The sequence below is a fragment of the Carcharhinus amblyrhynchos genome, unplaced genomic scaffold (genome assembly GCF_965287045.1).
Source record: "Carcharhinus amblyrhynchos unplaced genomic scaffold, sCarAmb.v2.hapA chromosome_122, whole genome shotgun sequence".
Taxonomy (NCBI): domain Eukaryota; kingdom Metazoa; phylum Chordata; class Chondrichthyes; order Carcharhiniformes; family Carcharhinidae; genus Carcharhinus; species Carcharhinus amblyrhynchos.
The window spans coordinates 477502-489827 of NW_027649862.1; the positions used below are offsets into that span (position 1 = coordinate 477502).

At 51.4% G+C, this 12326-nt stretch overlaps 1 protein-coding gene across 1 annotated transcript in view; it reads right to left on the reverse strand.

Moving 5' to 3' along the window:
- Nucleotides 1-12326, reverse strand: part of LOC145338638 (atrial natriuretic peptide receptor 1-like) — a 45744-nt gene that overhangs the window by 17985 nt on the left and 15433 nt on the right. Inside the window, 8 exon segments of the mRNA XM_080183022.1 lie at nucleotides 2724-2883; nucleotides 4291-4362; nucleotides 6210-6314; nucleotides 7496-7573; nucleotides 8562-8636; nucleotides 9550-9636; nucleotides 9638-9671; nucleotides 11547-11634. Of these exon segments, the coding sequence (XP_080039148.1) occupies nucleotides 2724-2883; nucleotides 4291-4362; nucleotides 6210-6314; nucleotides 7496-7573; nucleotides 8562-8636; nucleotides 9550-9636; nucleotides 9638-9671; nucleotides 11547-11634 (699 nt within the window).

Here is a 12326-nt window from a genome sequence, read left to right on the forward strand (position 1 = left end):
AGCGAGTCCCACATTCTCCCCTCCCGCAGGAGCGAGTCCCACATTCTCCCCCCCGCGGGAGTGAGTCCCACATTCTCCCCCCCATGGGAGCGAGTCCCACATTCTCCCCTCCCGCAGGAGCGAGTCCCACATTCTCCCCTCCCGCAGGAGCGAGTCCCACATTCTCCTCCCCATGGGAGTGAGTCCCACATTCTCCCCCCCATGGGAGCGAGTCCCACATTCTCCCCCCCGTGGGAGCGAGTCCCACATTCTCCCCACCGCGGCAGCGAGTCCCACATTCTCCCCACCGTGGGAGCGAGTCCCACCTTCTCCCCACCCATGGGAGCGAGTCCCACCTTCTCCCCACCCATGGGAGCGAGTCCCACATTCTCCCCACCGCGGGAGCGAGTCCCACATTCTCCCCCCCGCGGGAGCGAGTCCCACCTTCTCCCCACCCATGGGAGCGAGTCCCACCTTCTCCCCACCCATGGGAGCGAGTCCCACATTCTCCCCACCGTGGGAGCGAGTCCCACCTTCTCCCCACCCATGGGAGCGAGTCCCACCTTCTCCCCACCCATGGGAGCGAGTCCCACATTCTCCCCCCCGCGGGAGCGAGTCCCACCTTCTCCCCACCCATGGGAGCGAGTCCCACATTCTCCCCACCATGGGAGCGAGTCCCACATTCTCCCCACCATGGGAGCGAGTCCCACATTCTCCCCCCGCGGGAGTGAGTCCCACATTCTCCCCCCCGCGGGAGCGAGTCCCACATTCTCCCCACCGCGGGAGCGAGTCCCACATTCTCCCCCCCGCGGGAGCGAGTCCCACACTCTCCCCACCCATGGGAGCGAGTCCCACATTCTCCCCCCGCGGCAGTGAGTCCCACATTCTCCCCACCGCGGGAGCGAGTCCCACATTCTCCCCACCCATGGGAGCGAGTCCCACATTCTCCCCACCCATGGGAGCGAGTCCCACATTCTCCCCCCCATGGGAGCGAGTCCCACATTCTCCCCACCGCGGGAGCGAGTCCCACATTCTCCCCACCCATGGGAGTGAGTCCCACATTCTCCCCACCCATGGGAGTGAGTCCCACATTCTCCCCCCCATGGGAGCGAGTCCCACATTCTCCCCCCCATGGGAGCGAGTCCCACATTCTCCCCCCCATGGGAGCGAGTCCCACATTCTCCCCACCGCGGGAGCGAGTCCCACATTCTCCCCACCCATGGGAGCGAGTCCCACATTCTCCCCACCCATGGGAGCGAGTCCCACATTCTCCCCACCCATGGGAGCGAGTCCCACATTCTCCCCACCCATGGGAGCAAGTCCCACATTCTCCCCCCCATGGGAGCGAGTCCCACATTCTCCCCCCCATGGGAGCGAGTCCCACATTCTCCCCCCCGCGGGAGTGAGTCCCACACTCTCCCCACCATGGGAGCGAGTCCCACATTCTCCCCCCCGCAGGAGTGAGTCCCACATTCTCCCCCCGCGGCAGTGAGTCCCACATTCTCCCCACCATGGGAGCAAGTCCCACATTCTCCCCACCATGGGAGCAAGTCCCACATTCTCCCCCCCCGCAGGAGCGAGTCCCACATTCTCCCCTCCCGCAGGAGCGAGTCCCACATTCTGCCCCCGCGGGAGCGGGTTCCACATTCTCCCCACCATGGGAGCAAGTCCCACGTTCTCCCCCCCCCGCAGGAGTGAGTCCCACATTCTCCCCCCCGCGGCAGTGAGTCCCACATTCTCCCCCCCATGGGAGCAAGTCCCACATTCTCCCCCCCATGGGAGCGAGTCCCACATTCTCCCCACCATGGGAGTGAGTCCCACATTCTCCCCACCATGGGAGCGAGTCCCACATTCTCCCCACCGCGGGAGCAAGTCCCACGTTCTCCCCCCCCGCAGGAGTGAGTCCCACATTCTCCCCCCGCGGCAGTGAGTCCCACATTCTCCCCACCCATGGGAGCAAGTCCCACATTCTCCCCTCCCGCAGGAGCGAGTCCCACATTCTGCCCCCGCGGGAGCGGGTTCCACATTCTCCCCTCCCGTGGGAGTGAGTCCCACATTCTCCCCGCCGCAGGAGCGAGTCCCACGTTCTCCCCATCCATGGGAGCGAGTCCCACATTCTCCCCCCCCGCAGGAGTGAGTCCCACATTCTGCCCCTGCGGGAGCGGGTTCCACATTCTGCCCCCGCAGGAGCGGGTTCCACATTCTCCCCCCCGCGGGAGTGAGTCCCACATTCTCCCCACCGTGGGAGCGAGTCCCACGTTCTCCCCCTGTGGGAGCGAGTCCCACGTTCTCCCCCTGTGGGAGCGAGTCCCACGTTCTCCCCCTGTGGGAGCGAGTCCCACGTTCTCCCCCTGTGGGAGCGAGTCCCACGTTCTCCCCCTGTGGGAGCGAGTCCCACGTTCTCCCCCTGTGGGAGCGAGTCCCACGTTCTCCCCCTGTGGGAGCGAGTCCCACGTTCTCCCCCTGTGGGAGCGAGTCCCACGTTCTCCCCCTGTGGGAGCGAGTCCCACGTTCTCCCCCTGTGGGAGCGAGTCCCACGTTCTCCCCCACTCTCTGGGTGAACAATTTTCTCCATGATTCCCATTCTGGGTTTTCCAACACATGGTCAGTCTCCTCAGTTTGATGGCAATCGAAGAGTTAAGGGTGAACATGATGGGTACTGATGTGGAATCCTTCATGCACCCCATCCGCCCCCATGTCAGCACTCTGAATAATAGCTGAACGTGGGTCATTAAGTGACGCACTTGTATACATAAGGTGCTGGTCTTCTGAATGTGACGAGGATCTGAAACTGGTCAGCCCGTAATCGGTGATCTTCAGGACAAATCGACTGTCTACCACACAGTTGGAGGACTTGAGGTTTCCGTGGCAACCGATCACACTGTTGTGCAAAAATGCCATACCCTGTGGAGGAGGAGGTGGGAGAGACGGTGGAATCAGGCAGGCGAAGAGGGCAACAGAGACAATCAGTCCCAAGCATGCTTACACACAGAGCAGAAAAAACAAAGTCAACATACCTCCCTAGCAGCCATCTCACTCAATATCCCAGCGAGGAGATGGTGGGGGGGTGGGGTTGGAAGCACATCTTTCAACCCCCCACCCCACCATTCCTCACTCTCTCACTCTGTACTGTCTCTTCTTCTGAGGCGAGCGCTCTAGCCTCTGTACTCTGGTTGAGTGTATTGCCCAAGCTAAATTGTCTCTTAGTGTCCAAAGATGTGTAGGTTAGGGTGGATTGGCCATGCTAAATTGTCCCTTAGTGTCCAAAGATGTGCAGGTTAGGGGGGATTGGCCATGCTAAATTGTCCCTTAGTGTCCAAAGATGTGCAGGTTAGGGTGGATTGGCCATGCTAAATTGCTCCTTAGTGTCCAAAGATGTACAGGTTAGGTGGATTGGGCATGCTAAATTACCCCTTAGTGTCTAAAGGTGTACAAGTTAGTTGGATTGGCCATGCTAACTTGCCCCTTAGAGTCAAAGATGTGTAGGTCAGGTGGATAAGAGCTCTGTTCTTCAATGTCATTCAGTCTTCATAGACCTCATTGCCCAGTATCCTGCAGATTTTGCTTTGCTGCATTGAGCGCTCATGGAGGACATATCACCGGGGCCTTAGTGTCAGAGATCCTTGGGTACCAGCAGCCTTGGGCACACTGAATCGACTCTTAACACAAACAGTGGTGGACACCATGCATCCAATGCAAGGTCTTTAATTACTTGTGAGCAAGGAGAACTGCCCCCACTCCGGTCTCCATTGAAATGGCTGGAGTCATTCTGACCTTATAGAGAAACGGTTTTGCAGTTATAGTCAATTACAGCAAATCAGGAACAAGAGATTTTTCCGATCTTTCATAGAGGTACAGGTTCTCCAATTAAATCCTGGCTTTTCGCCCTTCCTCATTCGATGAAAAATTGACTTCTGCCACTCTTCCATTTAGAGTCATAGAGTCGTAGAGGTTTACAGCATGGAATCAGGCCCTTCGGCCCAACCTGTCCATGCCACCCTTTTTTTTAAACCCCTAAGCTTGTCCCAATTGCCTGCATTTGGCCCATATCCCTCTATACCATCATACCCATGTAACTTTGCATAGCATAATCCCCATATCTTGCTTTTGGTACTTGTTATGGAAAAAATCTGGTCTTGTTCACCCTCCAGTGAAGATGAAGAAACAGAATGTTTTGAGGCCAAGGCAAGATAAGATCAGTCTAAAGCAAACAGACTCCCTTCAAGGTCTGTAACTAATAACATTCTCACGAGCTGTCAGAGAGAAGGCATGGTTTTTTTTTTAACCTGAGCATTTTAACTTCCACAATACCTTAACAATATCATTGATTAATGAGTATCGAAACATCCAGTCCAGGGTGATGCTCTCATTCTCCAAGATGTCCTGAAAAGAAAAGACAAAGAGATAGCCATCATGAGGAGATCGAGTATGAGGTACACATGTGTCAATGAGCCAACTGTGGCCCGGCACACCACAATAAATGCCAAATAACACCAGAATGGATTCCATGGATTTTGCAAGAACCCACCCAGACCTCTGTGGACTGTCAACCAATCTCACTGGAACACACAGGTGGGTTTCCAAACTTCACCTTTGAAGATCTCACCTTGGGATCCAGATTAAAGTTTATTTATTATTGTCCGATTCCCGGCTTGGGTCACTGTTTGTGTGGAGTTTGCATGTTCTCCCTGTGTCTGCATGGTTTCTTCCAAGTGCTCTGGTTTCCTCCCACAGTCCAAAAATGTACGAATTAAGTGCAATGGCTGCACTAAATTGTCCCTTAGTGTCCAAAGATGTGCAGGTTAGGTGGATTGGCCATGCTAAATTGTCCCTTAGTGTCCAAAGATGTGTAGGTTAGGGTGGATTGGCCATGCTAAATTGTCCCTTAGTGTCCAAAGATGTGCAGGTTAGGTGGATTGGCCATGCTAAATTGTCCCTTAGTGTCCAAAGATGTGTGGGTTAGGGTGGATTGGCCATGCTAAATTGTCCCTTAGTGTCCAAAGATGTGCAGGTTAGGGTGGATTGGCCATGCTAAATTGTCCCTTAGTATCCAAAGATGTGCAGGTTAGGTGGATTGGCCATGCTAAATTGTCCCTTAGTGTCCAAAGATGTGCAGGTTAGGGTGGATTGGCCATGCTAAATTGTCCCTTAGCATCCAAAGATGTGCAGGTTAGGTGGATTGGCCATGCTAAATTGTCCCTTAGTGTCCAAAGATGTGCAGGTTAGGTGGATTGGCCATGCTAAATTGTCCCTTATTGTCCAAAGATGTGCAGGTTAGGGGGATTGGCCCTGCTAAATTGCCCCTTAGTGTCCAAAGATGTGCGGGTTAGGGGGATTGGCCCTGCTAAATTGCCCCTTAGTGTCCAAAGATGTGCAGGTTAGGGTGGATTGGCCATGCTAAATTGTCCCTTAGCATCCAAAGATGTGCAGGTTAGGTGGATTGGCCATGCTAAATTGTCCCTTAGTGTCCAAAGATGTGCAGGTTAGGTGGATTGGCCATGCTAAATTGTCCCTTATTGTCCAAAGATGTGCAGGTTAGGGGGATTGGCCCTGCTAAATTGCCCCTTAGTGTCAGGGGGACTAACTAGGATAAATAAGTGGGGGTACAGAGGTCGGGCCTGGATGGGATTATAATCGGTGTAGACCCAATGGGCCAAATGGCCTCCTTCTGCACTGTAGGGGTTCTATGATTTCTGTGATAGGTGACCAAAAAGTTTGGTCAAAGAGGTCAGATTTAGCTTATTTATTAGTGTCACAAGTCAGCTTTCATTAACACTGCAATGAAGTTACTGTGAAATTCCCCTAGTCACCACACTCCTGTTCAGGTACACTGAGGGAGAATTTAGCACAGCCAATACACCCTAACACGTCTTTCGGAGGAAACCAGAGCACCTGGAGGAAACCCCACACAGACATGGGGAGAATGTGCAGACTCCATATAGGCAGTGACCCAAGCTGGGAATTGAATCCGGGTCCCTGGCACTGAGAGACAGCAACGCTAACCCACTATGCCGCCGTGCCGTCCTCTTTGGAAGTTACTCCAATGCAGACAGCCTACCTGGCAAGGTTTCAGATGCGTATTGAATGAATGGAACAGCACGAGATCTCCCCCCGCCCATCCTTGCCCCGATTCCACTACCCCTCCTCTCCTAGTAGACATCACTCTCACTTCCCTCCCCACCATCAAACCTAGGCTTCTGAGTGAAAGATTCCTCCCTTGGGTCTCATACCTGTAAGCTCCCTCGGGGACAGTACTCTGTAATGATGCAGATGTTCGGGGGCTCGATGCTTGCCCCTATGAAGCGTGTCAGATGTTCGTTTTGTACATCTCTCATCTGCGGAGTGAGAGCAAGGGAGAGTCAGAGAGAAATGTAGCCACACGGGCGGCTAGACTTAGGAACTGGCTTCAGATTGTGTCCCACACTCATCAACCTTAAAGAAAATGGAGTCCAATCTGCCAATCACTGCATTCTAATGATAAGACAAAATGTCGACTGACCAAAAAGGCTGATATTTCTGACAGATAGATTCCCTCTGTTTAGAATCCCAATGGATCCAAATCCCTTCCCGTTCACTCCCATTGTACACAATCCCAATGGATCAAACCCTTTCCCGTTCACTCCCATTGTACACAATCCCAATGGATCAAAACCCCTTCCCATTCAGTCCCATTCTACACAATCCCAATGGATCCAAACCCTTTCCCATTCAGTTCCATTGTACACAATCCCAATGGATCCAAACCCTTTCCCATTCAGTTGCATTGTACACAATCCCAATGGATCCAAACCCTTTCCCATTCACTCCCATTGTACACAATCCCAATGGATCAAACCCTTTCCCATTCACTCCCATTGTACACAATCCCAATGGATCAAACCCTTTCCCATTCACTCCCATTGTACACAATCCCAATGGATCAAACCCTTTCCCATTCACTCCCATTGTACACAATCCCAATGGATCCAAACCCTTTCCCATTCACTCCCACTGTATACAATCCTAATGGATCAACAATCTCAACCACACCAAGACCTCTACTTTCTCTGAAGATGAAGGAAATTTGGCATGTCAGCTACGACTCTCACCAACTTTTACAGATGCACCACAGAAAGCATTTTTTCTGGTTGTATCACAGCTTGGTCTGGGCTCCTGCTCTGTCCAAGACCGCAAGGAACTACAAAAGGTCGTGAATGTAGCCCAATCCGTCACGCAAACCATCCATTGACTCTGTCTACGCTTCCTGCTGCCTCGGGAAAAGCAGCCGGCATAATTCAGGACCCCACACACCCCAGATATTCTCTCTTCCACCTTCTTCCATCGGGAAAAAGATATAAAAGTCTGAGGTCACGTACCAAGCAACTCAAGAACAGCATTAACTGAGGTTTTCTGAATGACCAGCCCAGTGACAATACCATGACCCAGAACTGGGGCATAGAATAAAGGCAAAAAGAAAGCATGACCACGGAAGGAAAAAGAGAGAGATGGACATGGGAGCGAGGAAGATGGAACATACATGTTTCAGCTCGAAGAGGACATTGCGAGTCAACTCCACTCTCTTCCGGTTGATGTGTTTAATGGCCACAATGTTCCCCTGAGGGCAGAGAAAGGGGGGAAGGACGAAGAAGAGGAACAGTTTGATTAACACAAATTGGGAGCCCATTCCCATAACAGATATCATCATCACATGGGGATCATCATATAGAAACTATAGCAATGAAACCAGTCATTCCACCCATCTGGACTATACTAGTCCATCTGAATCTTCCACTGCTACACCTCACAACATCAACACATCTTCTATCCCTCTTTCCCTCATGTGTTTACCCAGCTTCCCCCTTAATTACATGTCTGCCATTGGCCTCCATCACTCGCCCTGGGAGTGAGTCCCACCTTCTCCACCACACCCCCTGAGAGCGAGTTAGACATTCTTCTCCACTCCCACTGGGAGCGAGTCCCACATTCTCCCCCACTCCCCCATGGGAGCGAGTCCCACATTCTCCCCCCACTCCCCCTGTGGCAGCGAGTCCCACATTCTCCCCCCACTCCCCCCGTGGGAGCAAGTCCCACATTCTCCTCCACTCCCCTGTGGGAGTGAGCCCCCACATTCTTCCGACTTCCTCCGTGGAGCGAGTCCCACATTATCTCTCACTAACGCTGTGGAAGCAAGTCTCACATTCTCCCACTTCCCCCGTGGGAGCAAGTCCCACATTCTCCCCCACTCCCTGTGGTACTGAGTCCCAAGTTCTCCCACATCCCCCCTCCCCACCACCACCACCACCACCCCCCCCCCCCCGCCCCCCGCCCCCCAGTAGCGAGTGAACATTGGACACAATCCCAATGCGCCGAAACCCCTTCCCATTCACTCCCATTGTACACAATCCCAATGGACCCAAACCCCCTTCCCGTTCACTCCCATTGTACACAATCCCAATGGACCTAAACCCCTTCCCATTCACGCCCATTGTACACAATCCCAATGGACCAAAACCCTTCCCATTGGAATTGCATACACAGACGTTAAAATAAACTGCGGATCTTGTTGACAGTAAGGTTTTATAACATGATGTTAAGTTTGTCACCTTGTAGTAAGCAGTTTTGGCGTACACTTGGAAATGTCCTTCATTGGTCACCAAAGATCCATAGTTTGAACCATGCTGGAAGGGAATACAATGTCATCATCAACTAGAATCTCCTTAAAAGTGTTCTCACTCTCTCTGACTGAGGAACCAAAAGGGGCAGCCATTCACCATGGGAAGGACCGCCTTTCGCTGAAAAATGTACTGGCTGTTCATGGTAGAATAGGACCACTAAAAGGAACTGTGAATACAGAGTAAAGCTCCATCTACACTGTCCCCATCAAACAGTCCCAGGACAGGTACAGCACGGGGTTAGATACAGAGTAAAGCTCCCTCTACACTGTCCCCCATCAAACACTCCCAGGACAGGTACAGCATGGGGTTAGATACAGAGTAAAGCTCCCTCTACACTGTCCCCCCATCAAACACTCCCAGGACAGGTACAGCACAGGGTTAGATACAGAGTAAAGCTCCCTCTACACTGTCCCCCCATCAAACACTCCCAGGACAGGTACAGCACGGGGTTAGATACAGAGTAAAGCTCCCTCTACACTATCCCCCCATCAAACACTCCCAGGACAGGTGCAGCACAGGGTTAGATACAGAGTAAAGCTCCCTCTACACTGTCCCCCCATCAAACACTCCCAGGACAGGTGCAGCACAGGGTTAGATACAGAGTAAAGCTTCCTCTACACTGTCCCCCCCATCAAACACTCCCAGGACAGGTACAGCACAGGGTTAGATACAGAGTAAAGCTCCCTCTACACTGTCCCCCCCATCAAACACTCCCAGGACAGGTACAGCACGGGGTTAGATACAGAGTAAAGCTCCCTCTACACTGTCCCCCCATCAAACACTCCCGGGACAGGTACAGCATGGGGTTAGATATAGAGTAAAGCTCCCTCTACACTGTCCCCCCATCAAACACTCCCAGGACAGGTACAGAACGGGGTTACACACACAGACAGCAGAGGGAGGCTGGCCCTCTTACCAAGGACAGGGTCAGCTTGCTGCCTGCACTCCTCAGGTTCTTGTCCAGGTTGCTGAGTTGGATGTCCTCCCACCGGATCCGCCAAAGCCTCGCTGGCCAGCTCCTTCTCCAGTTTAAACTTCCTGCAAAAGGGTGAAAGTATAGGAGAGGTTGGAGCAGGACTGGTTTGCAGTGCCCCTCACACCCACCCTGCTGATCAATGCAATCATCTCCGACTTCAGGACTAATCCCACCCCGAGGCTTGCACTGATTCCTTCAGACTCCAAACAAAACATCTCTCAATATCAACTTTGACTGTATTCACAGTGGGTTAAAAAATGAATAACAACAGTTCTGGGGGACCTGGGTTTGAATCCAACCCATGGCAGACTGTGGAATTTGAATTCAATTTAAAAAAATCCTCTGCACCCTCTCCAAAGCCTCCACATCCTTCCTGTAAACGTGGCAACCAGAATTGAACGTAATGTTCTTAAGTGCGGCCTAACCAAAGTTTTATAAAACTGCAACATTCTGATTCTTGTATTCAATGCCCCGACCAATAAAGCAGTATGCCTTCTTTACCACCCTATCTACTTGTGTGGTCACTTTCAGGGAGCTATGAACTTGAACCCCAGGATCCCTCTGAACATCAGGGGTGTTTGGGGTCCTGTATCTGTATCTGTATATTCACCCTTAACATTTGATCTCCCAAACTGCAGCCCCTCACACTTGCTGGGATTAAACTCCATTTCTCCACCCCTATCTACAGCTGATCATCCATTTTGGTCAGAATAACAGCAAAATGGACTATAATTTAAATGGTAAAAAATTGCAGCATGCTGCTGTGCAGAGGGACCTGGATGTCCTTATCCAGGAATCTCAAGGAGTTGGTTTGCAGAAGCAGCAGGTAATGAAGAAGGAAAATGGAATTTTGTCCTTCATTGCCAGAGGGATGGAGTTTAAAAACAGCGAGGTTATGTTGCAGCTGTATAAGGTGCTGGTGAGGCCACACCTGGAGTTACTGTGTACAGTTTTGGTCTCCTTACTTGAGAAAGGATATACTGACACTGGAGGGGGTGCAGAGGAGATTCACTAGGTTGATTCCTGAGTTGAGAGGGTTGGTTTATGAGGAGAGACTGAGTGGACTGGGGCAAGACTCATTGGAATTCAGAAGAATGAGGGGAGATCTTATAGAAACATATAAGATTATGAAGGGAATAGATAAGATAGAAGCAGGGAAGTTGTTTCCACTGGCGGGTGAAACTAGAACTAGGGGGCATGGTCTCAAAATAAGGGGGAGCAGATTTCGGACTGAGTTGAGGAGGAACTTCTTCACACAAAGGGTTGTGAATCTGTGGAATTCCCTGCCCAGTTGAGGCTCCCTCATTGAATGTTTTTAAGGCAAGGATAGATAGATTTTTGAACAGGAAAGGAATTAAGGGTTATAGTGAGCGGGCGGGTAAGTGGAGCTGAGTCCATGAAAAGATCAGCTATGATCTTATTGAATGGCGGAGCAGGCTTGAGGGGCCAGATGGCTGACTCCTGCTCCGAGTTCTCAGCCCGCTATATCCTTTGACAACCTTCTACTCTATCCACAACTCCACCTTATCTTTGTGTCATCTGTAAACTTACTCACAACACCCATCTACGTTTTCCCCCAAGTGGGGGTGAATCTGGAACCTTAACATCAAAACTGGGTGGCGGAAGCAGTTTCAGATTCACAGGTTGGTGAAAATCTGGTAAACTCATCCCCACACACACGGCTGTGTGGAACCAATTTAAATTTAGTCAGGCTGAAATCAAAAGATTTTTATTGGGTTGGATATTGAAGCACACCCCCAAGAACCCTCAGCAATCCGACAGCCGATTCTAGATAAAGTATCAACAGGTTTGAGTGTCAACTCGTCCTGTTCAAGCCTGCCGATTGTGTAGAATGACCGCACTGCCTCTGGGGGAGTGACGCAACTCCTCCCCCAACACCCCATCCCTCCCTGAATGCCTTCTGGAAGTACGTTTACCTGTAGATGAGAAAGGAGGTGATGGTTATGATGAGGAGAATCAAACTGACCACAATCGACAGGACCTCCAACATCGTAAATGCTCTTCCTGAGGAGAGAACAGAATCCCCGTCAGGAATAACCTGGGATTTGGTACAGCAGAACAGGATAATGGTCCGGTTTACGTGGGAACGGGGAGAGCTTTTTAAGCAACCAGAGTTACGTAGGGAAGAGGAGCTGGTGCGGCACAGTGGTACAGTAGTTAGCACTGCTGCCTCACGGTGCCAGGGACCGGGGTTCGATTCCCGGCTCGGGTCACTGTCTGTGCGGAGTTTGCGATTGTTACTGCAGCAGCATAATTGATCTTAATGGCTGGCATGTTTGCTTTAATCGGGACTAACGCAAAATTGTTATTTTAGTGTTTTCCCCTGGGGTTTTTCAGAGTGGGGCTTGATTAGGGTGACTGATGAGTAGGGTCATGTGACTGGGCAGGGCTAGACTCACAGACACAAACCCAGCACTGTTGCTATTTGGGATTTGTAGAGAGCAGAAATAGCTCTCTGTCTCTCTCTGGAGGTTAGAGACTGGGAGCAATTAGTTCTCTTCCTCTGAAGTTCTGCTGCTTCAAGGTTGATCTTTCCCTGGAACAGAAAGGTTAAAAGGCTGGAAATCTAGAGTTCAAATGGTAATATCTGTTTCCAGTGCTAATTGTTTCTGAAGTAGTTTGTCTGTCTATGGGGATATTGCTTAAATTGGAACTGTAGAGATGGATAGGTGCTAAGAATTATACTTTGTTATGTT